General features: G+C 35.1%; 1 protein-coding gene and 1 long non-coding RNA gene across 3 annotated transcripts; both read right to left on the minus strand.

The window, feature by feature from the left end:
• Positions 1-97: 97 nt before the first annotated feature.
• On the minus strand, positions 98-16323 carry LOC116169133 (ran-binding protein 9). 2 transcript variants are annotated; one of them, XM_031485168.1, is made up of 8 exons: positions 16143-16323; positions 10153-10343; positions 9779-9963; positions 9554-9666; positions 5357-5878; positions 5153-5289; positions 1071-1182; positions 98-1020 (listed from the first exon to the last, which is right to left on the minus strand). In XM_031485168.1, exons 1-8 carry the CDS (start codon positions 16189-16191, stop codon positions 887-889), a joined length of 1443 nt encoding a protein of 480 aa, XP_031341028.1. In that variant the 5' UTR covers positions 16192-16323; the 3' UTR covers positions 98-886. The 2 variants fall into 2 exon arrangements, with proteins under 2 accessions (XP_031341028.1, XP_031341022.1); XM_031485162.1 differs by having other exon boundaries at positions 9554-9678; positions 16143-16322.
• Positions 1831-3113, minus strand: LOC116169143. The gene is made up of 2 exons (XR_004144899.1): positions 2203-3113; positions 1831-2146 (listed from the first exon to the last, which is right to left on the minus strand). It is a non-coding gene; the product is annotated as an uncharacterized LOC116169143 (long non-coding RNA).
• Positions 16324-17158: the final 835 nt, after the last annotated feature.

Genomic DNA, 17158 nt, shown 5'->3' on the forward strand with positions numbered 1-17158 from the left:
CTTTTCAAGAGGTTACGAACTACAAGCAAACAACATTATATTTGTAATGATTTTATTAGTTATATTTCTTCTTAGATCACGCTACCAATAAACTATATACATTAAAAATCATTTATTAAAACACTTTTCATTCAAAAAAAATTAAGAATAATTATATATAACAACGCCCACTCTGAAATTTAATAACTTTTTCGATATAGAATTTGTTAGTATTGATTTTGTGTAGTTGGAACATTTTTTTGCGTCAAGAACAATGGTGAAATAGTACGCTTGCAATAAATTTTAATTTATCACAAGCGGGCACAAAATCAACATAACATTTAAAATGAAACGCCGACTTCCTCTCAAATAAACCATTAAAAAATAACTCTTACCCTTACGACATTTTTCTGATTTTTCCAGAAATTACTCCAAGCAACTGACCAGTTAAATACATTCCTTAACCTACATAGACTTGATCTACAAACAGTAGACTATAACATTGCAGATACCCAAAAATATTACATTTGTCACAACATAATTAAACAAATTAATTAAAATTTTAAGTCAAAAATTTAATGAGGTACAATCTTTTGTGACAAATATTATTTTCATAAGCTGCCTGCATGCGGTTTAAAATACATAACCTAAAATCACAAGTAGTGAACTACAGAACAAAATATGGCATAATATGATCCAAATAAGTAGGTTAAGAGTGTTAAAAATAATGCAGGCAGATTCATACAATTCCAAAAATGTTAACCACTCACTAAAGCATCACAGTTACTCGACTGTTTAACAAAATACAAACTGGCAAGCTATAATCGTTCTCTGAGCCAAGCGATGTTGCCCGTTGAGAGGATGGTGGTCAGTGTGCCAGTACAGGTAGATAGGGCAAAAAGAGATGTCAGTGTTCCATGAGATCTGATACTGAGGCAAAGGCACATGAGCCGAGTCCAGAGCTGGACATGAGGCGCACCAGTTCTTGCGCATGCGCCATTGCTACTTCTAATGGTGGCTTTCGAGGCTTATTTTGTGACTCTAAAGCACAAAAACTTGATGAATGAAAAAAATAAAAGTGCGCAACTTACCTAAAATGGCAGAATTAAGGGAAGCACAGACGGATTCCCGTTGGGCATGATCTAACTGCCATCCTACGGGACTCGCCCACGGATTCGAATATGCTAATAAACTAAATGCGTCCTGCAAAACAGATAGGTTTTAATTTTTGGGGTCAAAATAAATGGTTGCTTATGGAAAATATTTTTATACGAGCCCTAACACATAAATGTTCGGACACTCAAAATTTTACAAATGTTGTAACTTAAAAATCATTGTATGTTTATTTATTTATTTTTTTCTTACTATAGTTATAAATTAAACATATTTACTAACTGTAATTTTATATTTTGTTACAAAATTAATTAATTTCAACTGTCAAATGACACAAAACACCATAAAATTAGAATTTAAAGTGACACAAAAATGTTCGGACACCACTTAACAATGAGTTACATCCCTTTTGGCTTTAATAAGAGCTTGGATTCGTGTAGGCATGGTCGTCACAAGAGCTTTACATTGGTCGATGCCAAAGGTATCCCAAATCTCTTGTAACTTTTCACTCAAAGAAGCAATATTGCGTTGCGGATGAATACGCAAACGTTGCTTCATTTTGTCACACTGTCTCAATGACATTGAGATCTGGACTGCTTGAGGGCAACTCTAAAGCACTATTATTGTGGTCTTCTAACCATTTCTTAGTAGTTTTTTCCTGTGACATGATGCTCCGTCTTGTTGAAAAACAAAGTCTGCATCAGGTGATAATGTCGCAAGTGAAGGCAATCAACTTTGTTCTAAAATTGCTTGATATTTCTGAGCATAAACATTACCATTTGTAAGTGCAATTGTCCCAGCCCATTTGCAGACATACTGCCCCACACCGGTACACCACTGGGGAATTTTACAGAACGCTTTAAGCAATCTTTGTGAAACGCTTTGTTTTCCGTTCTGGTAACTCTTTCTCGATTATCGCCTACAGTGATATCAAATCGAGATTCAATACTAAAAATGATTTTTACCAGTCTTGGTAAGACCACGCCGGCCGTTCCCGAACACAATCCAACCCCTTCTTTATTATTTTTGTGTTTTAAAGATGTTTTTCTTTCGCCTATTTAAAAAAGTATTTTCTAATGCTCAATCATTTTAACCCAAAGATCAACTTACTTTATAAAAATGTAAACTTGATTTGTGGATCCACCTTCGACAGGTTTAGGTAGAAAGATGAGCATTTGTTACTTTGTTCCATTTTACCGTAATATTCCGTACTGTGTCTCTTCGTCCAGATTTGCAAATGGTTATCAGCGCTTTCTGCATTCTAGGGGTAACTGTTGGCCGTCTTCCTGTGTTGTTTCCTTCAACTTCGATTGATGCTGTGACGCTACCACCGTGGACATGGGCAAATTGAATTCCTGACCTATTGCCCTAAAGGATTTTCCCTTATGAACCCATTTTACTATTAATTGTCGAATTTCCTTCGGTGTTGCTTTGCCATGTGCCATTTTTCTTTTAACAAAATGTCAAAGTGTGCTGACAAGTTATAAAAATTATCATTTTTTTGGTTTTTATCCTGTTACCTAGATCAAACTATCAAATATATGTGGTGTCCGAACATTTATGTGTCAGTTAATTTCGCTGGTTTTCCCATTTTCATGTTGTGAGAGCATTAAAAAAAATTGTTTTTTGGTATTTAACATAAACAATAAACTTATAATACATATTTCTATATAACATATCTGCGGCTTTATTGACATTGGACTGGTTTTATTTTTTTTTCGGTTTTATTTTAAAAATGCTAGCTGTCCGAACATTTATGTGTTGGGGCTCGTAATAAATAATTAAATAAATTTTACTAGAAAATGGGCGGTGCAGAGAATTTAGCTATCTTAAACCTTTTGAGCATTACATGGTGTTTCTCAAACTCGGTTTAACTTCTTTGTAGTATCCAGGTGATATGGTTTATTTTAATATACAGGGTGTTTCAAAATTCGCGCACACGGACTGTGGGATGGTGTTATATAATGAAAACTGAATAAAAAGATCCTCTGCCAGTTTTTGATCAGACCGGCACTTTTTTTTCGACGTGCTGAAGCTTGTTTACTAGCAGACGGCAGACATTTTGAACAATTGTTGTAATTACGTACTCGTCATATTTATAGTTTATTTTGACCTTCTTTTGTTTTTAAAAATGTGTTAATATTAAGTTTAACCAGTGGCGCAGCGTGGGGGGTGGGGGTGGGGGGCGGGGATTTTTAAATCCGCGGTAGCTCGAAAAATAGCGGTCTGATGGAAAACTGGTAGAGGAACTTTTTGTTCAGTTTTTGTCGTATAACACCATCCCATACTCTGTGTGGGCGAATTTCGAAACTATATAGTTGTCATTTATATTTAATTTTCTTATACTTTGAGGCTATAACACAACCGAATTTTGAATACCGCAACATAATATAAACATTTTTTTTAACAAACACATGAAAAAGTCTCCTATATTCATTAGTATCATCTAAAAAAAGGATCGGGGTAAAATAGTGTATCTTCCCACTAAATTTATTGTTCATCTCAATATTGCTGTGCTATGAATAATCATGCGCGCCGTTGGAATCAACCTCTAGACCCCTAATGAATGAGTGAGGTGTTTATAAGTGCAATATTAACTGTTTTAGAGTACCTACTCATACCACCTTTTCTGTTTACATATTTATAAGATATTTTGATATCAGTTTGTCAAATGCGGGAAAACACTAAGATATTTATTAACTCATTTAAATTGCAACATAATGATTGTTTTAAGTTTTGTCTGACGTTTCGTCTCCGATTAACCATCATCAACTTTGTTTTTTCTTATGGAAGTCAGTTTTACTTTTAATCTCATTTGATAGAGCATTTTTTTCTGATTTCAAAAATAACATCTCTATTTTTTCAATATTGGTACAATTTAGTACAATTGAAGTAAAATTTTCAAGCCGGTAATGTACGAATATCTATAGCGCCGTTATCCAATTGATCAAAATGGCGGTGGACCTTCACAAATGAATTTTTCTTGTGCAATATTGAGAAAATTCAAATCGGCGGGGTCCACTCAAAAATATTGATGTCGTAAGCACAATCCAGTAGGTAAAAAAGAGTAAATCAGAAGTGAGAAGTAAGAAAAGTCGAAAAAATGATTATTCACAAAGTCAAGAGTAATACGTAATTGTTGTTAACATACTGTAAACGGTCTTAAAACTTGTAAATATATACGCAAATAAAATCAGCGAAGCATAGACAACAAATTAACAAAAGAAAAACTTCACCAAACTAATACAGCACCAGCATATATCCCAAAAAAACGGATGACAAAAATTTTGCAAGGAACTAATGGCGTGTATGTCCTACAAGTAATAATGATCGAATCGCGTCTTCGTACAAGGAGTGCGCGCGTCGCAAAGAATTACAGAAGAAAGAAACCTCTGCATGACCTCAAGCGGCAACACTCATAACCAAAGGTAAGTACTACACTTAATATAATAACAAATGTACTACAGGAAACAACTTACATCTCAACTAGTGAAATACAAAGAAGATATCTAGATGGCGTAAGAAATACTAAATTTACATTAGCTTGAAAATAATTGAAATAATAATACGAATAGCGGAATTTCAATCATAATGAAAAAGAGTGTGTGTTTTTATCTGTGATATGAGTGATATGCATTGTACATTGGAACAGTCAACCTCTATGCGTTTATAAAAACTTCGCTCATCCATTGGGAGTCTAGAGGGTGGTTTCAATGGCGCATTAACACCAGCATTATACCTATCTTTATTGATAGCACAGCAATATTGAGATGAACAATAAACTTAGTGGGAAGTTGCACTACTTCCTCCCAATTCCTTTTTTTGATGATACGATCTATAGCTTAATCTGGAGATTCAATGTATAAAATCGATATGTATCGATTTATATCTCTTTTGATAATTTACTGTTCAACAAACTTGATATTATTACTATCGATACCTAAAAAAGCGAACAAACATAACCCCACCTTCCAGGTTCTTATTCTGTGTTTGTGTTCGTTTTAAAATGCAAAATTAGTACCAGATGAAGATGTCAGAACTATGCGACTAAGTTACCTACCTCTAACATTTTTTCATTGTGTTCACTAGACCCTTGTTCTACTTTAAGTCGCTGACTCATGCTATACAATTCCCTGCCAAATTCAAGAATTCGCTCCACTGCCGGCTTACACGATTTTCGTAATGCTGTATCAACATCTAAGAAAAAATGGTTATCAAAGAAATGATATTTGGAAGGGAAAATTGAATTGGCCAAATATCTTACCCATATCTTCTTCGTCTTCCTCCTCAAAACGGTCATTTGAGCATATATTACTATGACCATTTCCATTTTGATACCCATTACTCGAATTCGTTATGAGTTTGCCATTGCACGAATTATCGGCGTGGCCATTTTGTATTTCTTCGGCAGTGTCCATTTCTACATCGCTATCGTCTGTGGTTCGTATCACAGGAATATTACTGCTGCCATTCATGGCGGCATTATTTTGATTAAGTTCTTCTACAGTAGGTTTTGTTTTATTATTGCTATAATTTTTTGTTGATTGTATAACAGATGTTTGTATTGGACTATTTGGTCTAGGAGATAAGTTATATGACGGCGAGAAGCCGCCGATATTTCGTCTAGGGCAAACTTCCACGTCTGAACCGTTGACCATCTCGACAAACTGACGACATTTGAGCATGAACAATAGATTTTGATTATGTTCTAAAAGGCCTGGATATAGTCTACTTGTTCTTTCAATTGCTTCTCCCATTCTACCTGCTAGAACTAGTTTTAAAATCCCTGAAACAAAACACAACGACAATTAGCGTCACGTTTAGTAATAAAGCAGAAGCAGAAAACATCAAGCTAGTTTGTTATGATAGGCAATAGAAGATCTAATTCCTCAAATTTCTTCAGTTTTTGTTTATATCTAGATTTCCATAGCATTGTGCAAGCAAGCCAGAATTAGTATTATCTATCTACCCTAACTAAATTTGAGGCCGATCCTCAACAGTGGGAGCGCTTAGCTTATGCTGTCATTTTTCACTCCACCTATCCACGGTACCATTAAGTAACATATCAATTTTCGATTTTTTTAAATACTTTATACTCATAACTACCAAAAGACACGCCGACAAGGTCCATGCAAGTGTAAATATTATTAATTACGTTCCATATTAAAATGAATTTAGTTGAAATTACAAACAAAAAATTCCATCCTACACAAAAACAATAATAAATTGTTTTCGTTTTTTGCCCATCGATTTCGACATCTATGCCATCATCAGGCTTTACCACATGTTTATATGTGCAGTGTGGCTATTTTGGTTGAGAGTGCAGTGCATCTCAGCTGTTTCTAAAGATAGAGACATGCAGTTGTTGCCACTTTTTTATGACACTTTCATTACCACAGACAGACAGACAGACAGACAAACAGAATCAATCTAATTACGTTTGTTTCTGAGATACAGGGTGAAAATGAAAAGTTAGACTTTCTGGGATCTTATCAAATCTTGCTACCCAGTAAAAAAAATAGATAAAAACTGTTGGTTTTAGATATTTTTACGAATCCAGTGGTGTATTAAAAAAAATGTTGGACCACCGTTTCCGAGATTTGACCCCAAGTTGATACTTTTTAAATGCAACATCCTGTATATTTTAAGGTAAATTTTTTGCATTATTTTTGTGGTTACATTGTTGTACCACAACCTATATTTCTTATGTAATTATGTATTAAGTATATCATATATTTTTTTAAATTTTGAAATGACATTTCTACTGGCAAGCCATTTTTATTGATTGGTCTTAATTACCATGGATACAATAAACAAACTCTATGAATCCATGACCTACTATTTATAAACAGTAAAACACGGGGTTCATAGCTAAAATTAAAAAAAATATATGTAAGCAGCAAAAAGAATGAAAAACAATTGTTAAGATACACAGGGTGCATTTAAAAAATATCAACATTGGGTCAACTGTCAGAAACTGTGGGCAAAAATTTTTTTCACTATGCCACTGGATTATATGCAAAAATATCTAAAATAAACAGTTTTTACCATTTTTCTATCTTACATAAGTAATATGATAACACTCCAAAAAGTGTAACTTTTCATTTTCACCCTGCATGTCAGAAACAAACGTAACTAGATTGATGATGATTGTGGTATCTAAAACCATCATAAAAAAGTGGCAAAGTGTCGCGAAAATCGCAAGTCTCTATCTTTGAACTGAGATACTCCGTAGTCTGTACCAAAACAGAACACACTGTACACTGAAGGAAGTAAATTTTTTTATTACATATTATTAACAAAGATATAGTAAAAATAATGTTATCAGCAGATATATATTATTTTTACTGCATCTTTACAGATTTAATTTTAATATCATGTACCTATAACAAAATTTTTTACAACCTACAATATACTTCATCAACATCATTATTGATGGTAAGAAATGTATTCATATTAACATATAAACTTGTGGAAGCACTGGAATTGCTGTGGGCGAATAAAAGTAGAACAAAAACACCAATAGTTTTTATTGGTCCTTTTGCTTACAAACTTGTAGCAAGGCGACATTGATGTCGAAACCAATAGCCAACCAGGAAAATAAATTATTGTTTTTTTTTACTATATTGATATCGAGCAATTCATTGATTGGAACCAATTACTAATTTTCTTCATTGCTTTTGGTATGGCTTCGAACTTTCTATTGTTTATTGTTTTTTATGTTCTTTATATTTTGTTCACTTTTTAAGTTATTGTTTTTTTATCGCGTAATTATGAACACCTCACCACATCTGTAACATTCTCGCATCTATAACTTCTTTGACACTGCCTTCTTGATGTTGGTTTCATAATGTTAAAAAAAAAGATGATCTATAGTTTAAAAACATGTCAATGCATGGAATAGAGCGCTATAGGTTGCATGTTATATAAAAGTTACATCCACTCAAATCTACTGTGTGGTGTGTTCATGTGGGATGGCCGTATTTTTGAAGACGTCTCAGCAATATGGTCACTGTCACTGGCAATCGCTGCAGAACCATTATTGATGAGTATGTGGTTTCAACAAGACGGTGCAATCGCACATACAGCACGAGTCACAATGGATAGTGTGAAGGGAACGTTTCATGGTCGCCTAATCTCCCTTTTTGGCGATGTGGCATGGCCATTAAAACAAGGGCAAAGAGAGTATTCTGGAGAAATACTGAAAAGCATCAGCCTACTGCTCAAAAATGGCACATTGGATAATGGTTAAACTTATCACAACATATGCAGTCTTAGTATGATGCAGACAAACTCGAGACACAAAAAGATTAGACAAAACTAAATACACTTGCACTTTTTACACATAAAAGAGGCAACGCTTCGTCCAGAAAAATGTTGGACAAATATTTGCATATAAGAACTAATGAAGACACCATACATTGATGGAAGCTACCAGTTTTAATGAACACCCAGCACTTCAACGAACTCAAATGGTCGTTTCTATAAGAGACACTGTAGCCAGACCTACGTATTTCTTTTCTAGGAGTTTAATTTGTAGCGCCGTTTTAGCCGCTGATAAGGAAATTAAGACACTGCGACTAATTTGCGAAGAGTTAGATTATTTTGCAGCATTGGACAGGTCTCTCCAATTAGAAAAGGAAAAAAATTAATATTGTATGATTTCAGCTCCGTTAATTCTCAATTACACGCTGACAAACCTTCTAAGGTAACTTACCGCTTCATTCTAAAAAAAATAACCCCACTAATTTGAAAGGAAAAATTGGCGCATAATTAGTATGCATTCTCTTCCTGTGTTTGAGGCCTCACCTCAAACATTGGATAGATATTTTTGTGTTGTTTAACTTTTCCGTTTTTCAAATAATATGATCTCAATTAATTATTTGAGTATTCACTTATTCAGTGTGATACGCTATGCTTGAGTGATCATAACAAAGTGCATAAAATAAGCTGTTCATAGTAAAAACATTTATCTGAAAAATTGTCACTTATTGAGAGGAAAACCCAAGCAGGGACTTTCTTTTGTAAATCTGCCCTCTTACGTCGCATCCTTTTTTTTTCTTAACCCTTCTAAACAAAATTATGAAGTAAAACCTTAAGTTCCAACTTACACATTCTACTATCTGTTTATTGGCTGGACTAAAATGAACCAATATCGAGTTGCAATTGTTGTTAATTATATGAGTGAGAGTGAGGGGAGTTTGAACCAATGCTGCTGTACCAACACAACGCAGTCCAGAGAAAAGTATCTCCCTGAAAAACCGCAAATCAAAATGTAATGCGATTAACTGCGTATGTGACTTAAGTTTCGCATCATTTATGGTAACAGCTTAATATAAAGGCATTAGTAATTAACATTTCTCTGCCCTACAAGTGAGCAGTTTGTGAACACATACAGCAGCTTACCTAACAATCATGAGAAAAATAGCAATAAAATTAGACATCGCCTTGCACCACTTACTCTGTCGATTTTTTATTGATCCAATATCTTCATTAAAAGGTTGATTAGTGATGTGAGCGAAAGCTTCTGCTGTATTACAATAGCCATGATGAACAAGATAAGTCGAAACCATTCTGTAAATAATACTGCATTTAAATCCTATAATTCTATACCTACTATACTAAGCTTAGTACTGGTTAGTGATTCGACAGCAAAATGTATTAATTCCATAACCATAACACTTACTTGTTTAAAATCGCCTGCCATTCACCTTGGTCCTCGTAAACGGGGTAATCGTAAATCGAAAGGCGAGTTTTTGATCGTAGTTCGTTCATCATGTCCTCAATGTCAAAAACAAAAGGCTCCTGTCCGAAATTCGCGTCGACTACTTCTCCTGGCGTCTGAAGTCCAACTGTCGGATAGAGGTTTGGCTAAAAGGAGTTTATAACGTATTAATTACGACCACATAAAATTAATAGATCTTTCTTGTAAGTTCAATGTTATTCCATATTTTATAACCTCAAAAGCCATTAAGAAATAAAAAATGTTAAATGACAGATTCATCACTATAATATGTGTTGCCTATATCGCATGATACAAAAAAAAATATAAGTACTTACAGGTAGCTCTGTGAAAGCAGTGCCAAGATTGTGACCGTTTTTTGTGTAAAAGCACGAATTGTCAATGAGATTAACTCCACAACCAATTACATCTCCAGTCGTGAATGTAGGACCATACGGCTGGCCCGTACCAGATGAACAGAAGGAATGACCATCGTCACCATGATATCCGTACGATTGTTTATCCCATCCTACAAATAAATACCTATAAGAAGCAAATTTCACATCAATAAGTAACTGATTACCGAATCATTTCTTGTACATGCTTTTTTGGGTCTAAAAATGTCTTAAGGCGTTTTCCACAATTCAACTCGTTCAACTGGGTTGGTAGATTTTACACTATGGTAACAATTATTGCCACAATTGTTTCATGGTAATTTCGACCAACCCAAATAATCCGGTTGAATTTTCGAAAAGGCCTAACAGGCTTGTGTTCATACCGGTAAGAAATCTGTACACCTTTGACACAGATTACGGAATGACAATTATTTTTAACGAGAGCATTGAATAAAAAATTATTGACGAAAGTGAAAAGTACAGATTCAGCTTCACAAAAATGTAATTTGTGTCAACAGATTTTTCAAATGTGGTAGAACAAAAAAAAGTGGAAAATTCTTAACTAAGGTAGAGTATACACTGCATCTAAGATAAAAAGGAACAGCATGGGGAAATCGGAAACCATAAGAGATACACAGTCGGTTTAATTAGTTGCGTATTTTAGGACTTAGGAAGATATTCGAAATTAAACATATTTGTTTTTATTTTTCTCTGACCCCCTTTGAAAAGATATCAAAAAACAATTAACACTTCCTCGTAGACACTTTTTAAGCTCAGCAAGATGGTGCCCAACGATTTTCACTGCGATAATCTTCATATTTTTATAAAGACCGGAGAAAAGTACATCCTGTATTGAGTGGCATGTTTGTGGTGATGTGTGGTTCAAGTTAATAGTTTATAACATTACGGGGTTGAGCAACACAAAAAAATGAGACAATTTTGCGAGTAATTAATCCCAATTTACGGGTAATTCATCAGAGGAAGCTTTGGAAGAGATTCAGTGGAGAACTACCAAGGAGTCACCACGTAGTTAGTCACGAAAAACGAAATTTCGTTTGTGCTTGCTGTACCAGGGCGAAAATCCCCGTTTTTCCGGATATCCTAAGCTGTGATTTCGAGTATTTTTGTTTTGAAAGTGTGTCTGTTAAATTTTATCCCATAAAGAACTTTGTTAAAATTCACTGTAGTTACCTCGTTGCTAGTGAAACAAAAGGAGATTAAACTTTGTCGTAAAAGTTCGTAATCATAAAAACATTAATAAAAAATTGTAAAGTGTAAAATTGTTACTTAGTGAAAATGTCTCCTTTGTGGCGGTAGAAGTTCAGAATCATTTATAAAACCCGTTAACAATAAATTCTTGCTTGTCCACAATCTATAAACAGAGATCCATCGTTCAAAAAGATTATGTCCAGAGAACATTGATGCAACGGAGAATTCATCAAAATAGAGTTTGCCGATGGAAAGTTCCAATCTTCAGCTCCATGGTTTGGATTTTTCCGTATCATTATCTTTGTAAGGAGGACAGTTCGGAACTTATATTTTATATCAACAGCACTGTCTACTGAAAGGCATTCTTTTTGTGAGGTACAGTGAGATATATTCATTTAATATCAAATTAAGAGTCATACGTTAAATGGGAATGTAGTAGAAAATTATCAACGAAAGGATTTCAATGTTCTTAAAGATAGCAATCTTTGGGCAAATTGAAAACTTTTACATTGCATGGATTTTTTCATTGGTGAACTAATCGAAATTAGAATTGTTAAAAATTTTAGTTATTCATTATAAAGTTAGTTTTAACGTTCAAGTTTCCATTCGCTTTGGACGTGGAGAGGTACATTTGATCGTACTAGTTTTGCTATTTCCCATACTAAATCAGTGAATAAATGAAGATTTTGTTTACAACTTAACTAAAAAGAGCGCAAGACAGAAGGAGCACACAATTTAATTCCTGTGCATCAAGGCAATGTGTTTCGGTGGATTCTTGGTAGCATTTTGTGTGGGCAACGCTGAATAATAGGCTTCTGATTTTCATTAAAATATTGAGTGAGGCGACGAAACAGATGCATTTTGGTGTAATTATAAAAATGATTTTCGAAAAAAGCTCGAACGCATCAGTTCAGTGTCCGGATGGACGTAATGTAGAGTGGCCATTCCTTGAATTTGAGCAATAGTAGCCCTGGGATTGTTTGCAATAGTAGTACTTTAAAGATATGTAGAAAGGTCTCATCGAAGATAATTAATTTCCACCAACCACACCTCTTCTCCCAATCCCTCATCGAGATCGGTTGTAACTCCTCATAATATCTCGAAAACGTTGGACATATACAGGGCGACTGAACCGTATGGATGAAACATATCTTCTGGCGATGTAAAAACTGTGAATATCTCGAAAATGTGTTGGAGGAAGGGAAAATGCAATATATCTTTAGTTTTCCAATTAAAAGTCTCAACAAACTTGTTTTCTACCAACTACCACCCTACTTTCAGACTACTTATCAAAAGAGGGGATTTGAGGGGTGAGGGCGGGAACTAGTTTTATCCTGCATTGAACTCTAATAAAAAGGTCTCGACGAAAGGGATTATTTTTAACAACCATAGCCTCCTCCCTCGACTTAGTGATCGGATATAAATAATTCCTTAACTATATATCTCAAGAACAGTTTGTCGGAGGATGGTATTCACAAAGGCAGAATGAATTCTCTGGACGAGACATATCTATTGGTGAAATGTCTCCAATAATCATCTAACAAGAAAGAAAACATCCATAAAAAATGCTCTACCTTATAATGCAAACATTTACTAAGCTATTTTGGTTTTAAAAAATTCGCTTTATCTGCACAAGAGTTGTGCACAATTTATACTTGTTTTACCAAAACCACGATGTATGTACACAAAAAAAAAACAATTGTTGGAACCTGTTGGTTATGGGACTTATTTTCCATTTTTCAGGAAAGCTCTCCGATAGGTATTCACCCAATCCAGTATGTATTCTTTTCTTGCACAATGTATAGTGTACATTTTTGAACCAGGTGGTCTTTCAACATTTATGTACTAAGGGGTTCCTCCCCATTACTCATCTTTCAAGAAGACCGGCTTTATGGCTCAGTGGTAGAGCGTTGGGTTATAAATCCGGAGGTCGGGTGTTCGAACCTGGGTTGAGGTGAATAGTGACATAGCCATTTTTTTCCAAAAAGTGAACATTTTAGCTTTACACCCTCTTTAGATCGAAATTGCGGGTAAACTATTGATCCTATGAGTAGAACTTATAAAATAGAAGATGTAGATAATTTAATTAGCTTTAAATTAAGCGTAAAATGGGGTCTACAGGCCTCGTAATTCTCTCTAAATCTAAAAAAAATCGATATAAGGTAAAATCGCATTTGTCCAGAATTCTTCCAAAAGTTTTTTATTTTTTGTTTTTTGGAGTGGTAAAGAAAAATTTGGCAAGCAATCATTTAAAAAACGGTGAACTGTATTTTAATATAAACATAAGTCATAAAGTCATAGAGTATCATTGTTGCCTACATCTGTGAAGTGCATGACAAATTGGCGACTATCTCAGCAAAAGTTATCTTGTCGCCAAAGCGATTCATCAGGTGGTTCTTGACAGTTCTGATGTCAGGCTTGTAATCACCTTTTATCTGATCAATGAGGTGGTTCAAACAAAACTGGCATTCATCCCTGTTCTCTGAGAGGTACGAGAAAATGAATTCCATACACTGAGCAACATTTTTAGGCTCTGGATACAGTTTTACTCTTACTGCGGCTGGGAAACTGTAGAATCTCTTGTAGCATAATTGGTGGTACATAGCATCAGGGGCGACGAGATCTGTCGTAGATGCAAGGCGATCGATTATCTGGTTACCCCAATCGTCACCACGGCGTCTTGCAGTCTCGAGAATCGTCCCCCTTATGTGAAATGATCCTAGTGTGTGAATCTTATTTACGTGACGTTGGAAGTCGTTTTTGAAGCTGTAGAAACTTCTCAGTAATTTCCTCCCCACAAAGGAAACAAATTTTTTTGCAGATTGAACCTACTGATGATCTCGAGGTTGATGGTTGGGTAGAAGGAGTTTCATCTGCTCCACGACGAACAGAAGCTTCGATGTTATGTGGGGCAGTGTACGTCTTCCTGCAGGCATCGTGAACACTGACTTCATTCAGGTTCCCCAAAAACTGAGCATTGTCCTGGACACCACGTTTTACACTGATGGCAACTAGTGACTGGATACCACGTTTTTTTAACAACTATCACTGATTCGTCCTCAAGTGGATATCGACATATATGTAACACAAGAGCCGGGATGCACTGGCCTTGTTGGAACCTATTCACAATACGATACTTGAACACAAACGTACAAAAAACACGAGTTACTCACAACGGAGGAGCAAATAGGTACTGTGAGCTCAGGAAGAAACTAAGAAAGCGGGGGAACGAGAGAGGGTTTCATATACGATACGAAATATGGCATTAACAATTCAGCATGAAGTCTGAAAATCTGTAAATGTGTAATAATTTATGACAACTTTATGAGCTAAAAACGTGCTCGCCAATAGGGTGGCAGACTTTGAATTACTTTGAAAGCTGTTTATTACTCGTTAAGATTAAAATCTGCACTATTCTTCTATTAATAAAGTATTTGAATTTGCCATCGCGCGGTCGTGTTCCAGTGCGTGCGACAGTTTTAGTTCGGTATTGGTTCCCATTTTAAGATCATTGAATAAAGATTCCGATTCGTAAAGACGATTCAATCGCGCGAGTATATCATAACCCATACTGCTATATATCATACCTATTTTGAGTATTTTCTTATCATCAGGTAACTGTTACCAAAATAACAGATCCAGTATTTCCGTACCACTACCATTATTACTACTATTGCCGATCACTAAACGGGACCACGCAGAACAAAGAACCGCTACGATCCTTAAATATCATCATTGTACCCAGTGGCGGTCCCAGGATTTGGTAAAGGGAGGGGCCCAAACCCGAACTTTGTCCCAACACGGAAAAAAATAAAAGAAATCTCGCATAATGGAAATGAGATCGACACAAAATTGATGAAACAGACGGACAATGAGGGGGGCCGGGTCCCCCTTCCCTGGGACCCCCACTGATAGTACCTATATTAGGTATATACAATGATATCATTGCGGCACCTACCTACAACTTACTCAACTTTAATTTGTGCCTTAATTTAAATCTATGAAATTGTTGGATATTTAAAATTGCCTCTATGCAGCAAAAAAGTGATTTGACACATTGCTTTTTTATTTCCACACCAAAAAACAAAAGATAAAAAGTTTTTGGAACATTTCTGGAAAAATACAATTTTACCTTATATCGGTTTTTTGAGATTTAGAGAGAACTACGAGGCCTGCAGACACCACTTTACGCTTAACTTAAAGTTAATTAAATTATCTACAACTATTATTCTATAAGTTCTGCTCGTAGGATCAATCCTTTAACCGCAATTTCGGTCTAAAGAAGGTCTAAAACTAAACTGTTCACTTTTTGGAAAAAAATGACTATCTTCAAAGTGCCGTAATTCGGTAACTAATTGACTGAGCTCGGGTTAGGAGCAAATTGTTACACATTTAATACTCTTCAAAAACGTATATAGTGACTTTCGTCGAAAAATGCATAGTTTAGAAAATATAACGCAAACACTGCAAAAAGTCCGAAAATTTCGCGGTTTTTCGTATACTACGCTTTTTCCAAAAATTTTAGAGAGTTGCAAACTTGAGTAGTATACACTACTCTAATAGGTCCAAACAACATACTAAAAAATCAGAGATACATCATGTTTTGCGAATTTAGCGATTTTTTGTGTCGATTTTGACTGGCCTAATAATCCACCGTTTCCTTCTGAGCAGTTCTTTTATTCAGTAGGTAAACAAGAAGAATCACTTTTTTTTGTATTACTCACCAGGTAATCTGTTCATGTTAACACCCTGAGCCGACAAACCGATTCCCATGTAGCCATCTCGACCTTTGCTAACGATTTTTACTTCAAAATAATACAAGCCACAGGCAGCTGGGATCGGATGCGTTGCTTGAACACTTGCCGCGTCTCTGTGTGTTTTACCGTGACCTAGAAAGAAAGAAGAAAATAACACAAAATTCAGATATACCTTGCTAATTTTTCATTTTTATTATTACAAAACTAGAATATTTGTTAAAAAATGTTGATATATTGAGCTAATCGTGAGCATAATTTTTGCGTCAATTTGACATTATTTGATTTGCAGTTTTTATGTAAATACCCGTTACATAAATAACAATCTTAAAACATTATCTGCTACTAAAGAACTTCTCACTTGATTCATTGGGTTGATTGGAAATTCCCAGTCAAAATTCAGTTGAATGGTGTTTTTTCCCCAGGAAACTACGTTCAAGTAGCAAGAGCATTGTCTACATTGAAATGGTTATCGCGTATGGGAAACGGAGGAATATGAAGATCGAGGGATGTGATCTTCAAGGCGGGTTCGCTTTAGATATACCTACGCATGCCGGTGATGACGTCACGTTACTGGAAATGTTCGTTCCTAACTTTATGCACCTGAATTGGATCAACCAAAAAAAATTGAAATGGGCGACTAATCTAAGCGCAAAATCAGAGAGCAATTCAGACGATCTCCGTACCATAGAGGCATAGAATGAAGATTATGACGGTCACGTTCTAATTCCCACCCACTAAAATGTGAACAATGTTACGATCTGATAATAAGTATATAACTCGATTTAGTAACAACAAAACAATGCTCGAATTACAATTGCTCGAGCAATGATAATCCGTTTCATTATCCGATTGCATTGTAATTATTTATAGGCCATTCGAAATGAAATGCCCTATTAAAAACAGCATGCAAGAAAATGGTTTAAAAGGCGACCTGACAATGCAATTTAATAATAATGATGATTGATGAAACACCCATTTATTAG

Source organism: Photinus pyralis, unplaced genomic scaffold (assembly GCF_008802855.1).
Source record: "Photinus pyralis isolate 1611_PpyrPB1 unplaced genomic scaffold, Ppyr1.3 Ppyr1.4_LG1, whole genome shotgun sequence".
NCBI lineage: Eukaryota > Metazoa > Arthropoda > Insecta > Coleoptera > Lampyridae > Photinus > Photinus pyralis.

Excerpts from the sequence above, each read along its gene's own strand:
- LOC116169133 (XM_031485162.1), bottom strand. The coding sequence starts at position 16,191 with ATGGGAATCGGTTTGTCGGCTCAGGGTGTTAACATGAACAGATTACCT. Across the intron at positions 10,344-16,142 it reads TAACATGAACAGATTACCTG|GATGGGATAAACAATCGTAC; the intron begins GTGAGTAATACA and ends ATTTATTTGTAG. Across the intron at positions 5,879-9,553 it reads ATCAATAAAAAATCGACAGA|GGATTTTAAAACTAGTTCTA; the intron begins GTAAGTGGTGCA and ends GTTTTGTTTCAG.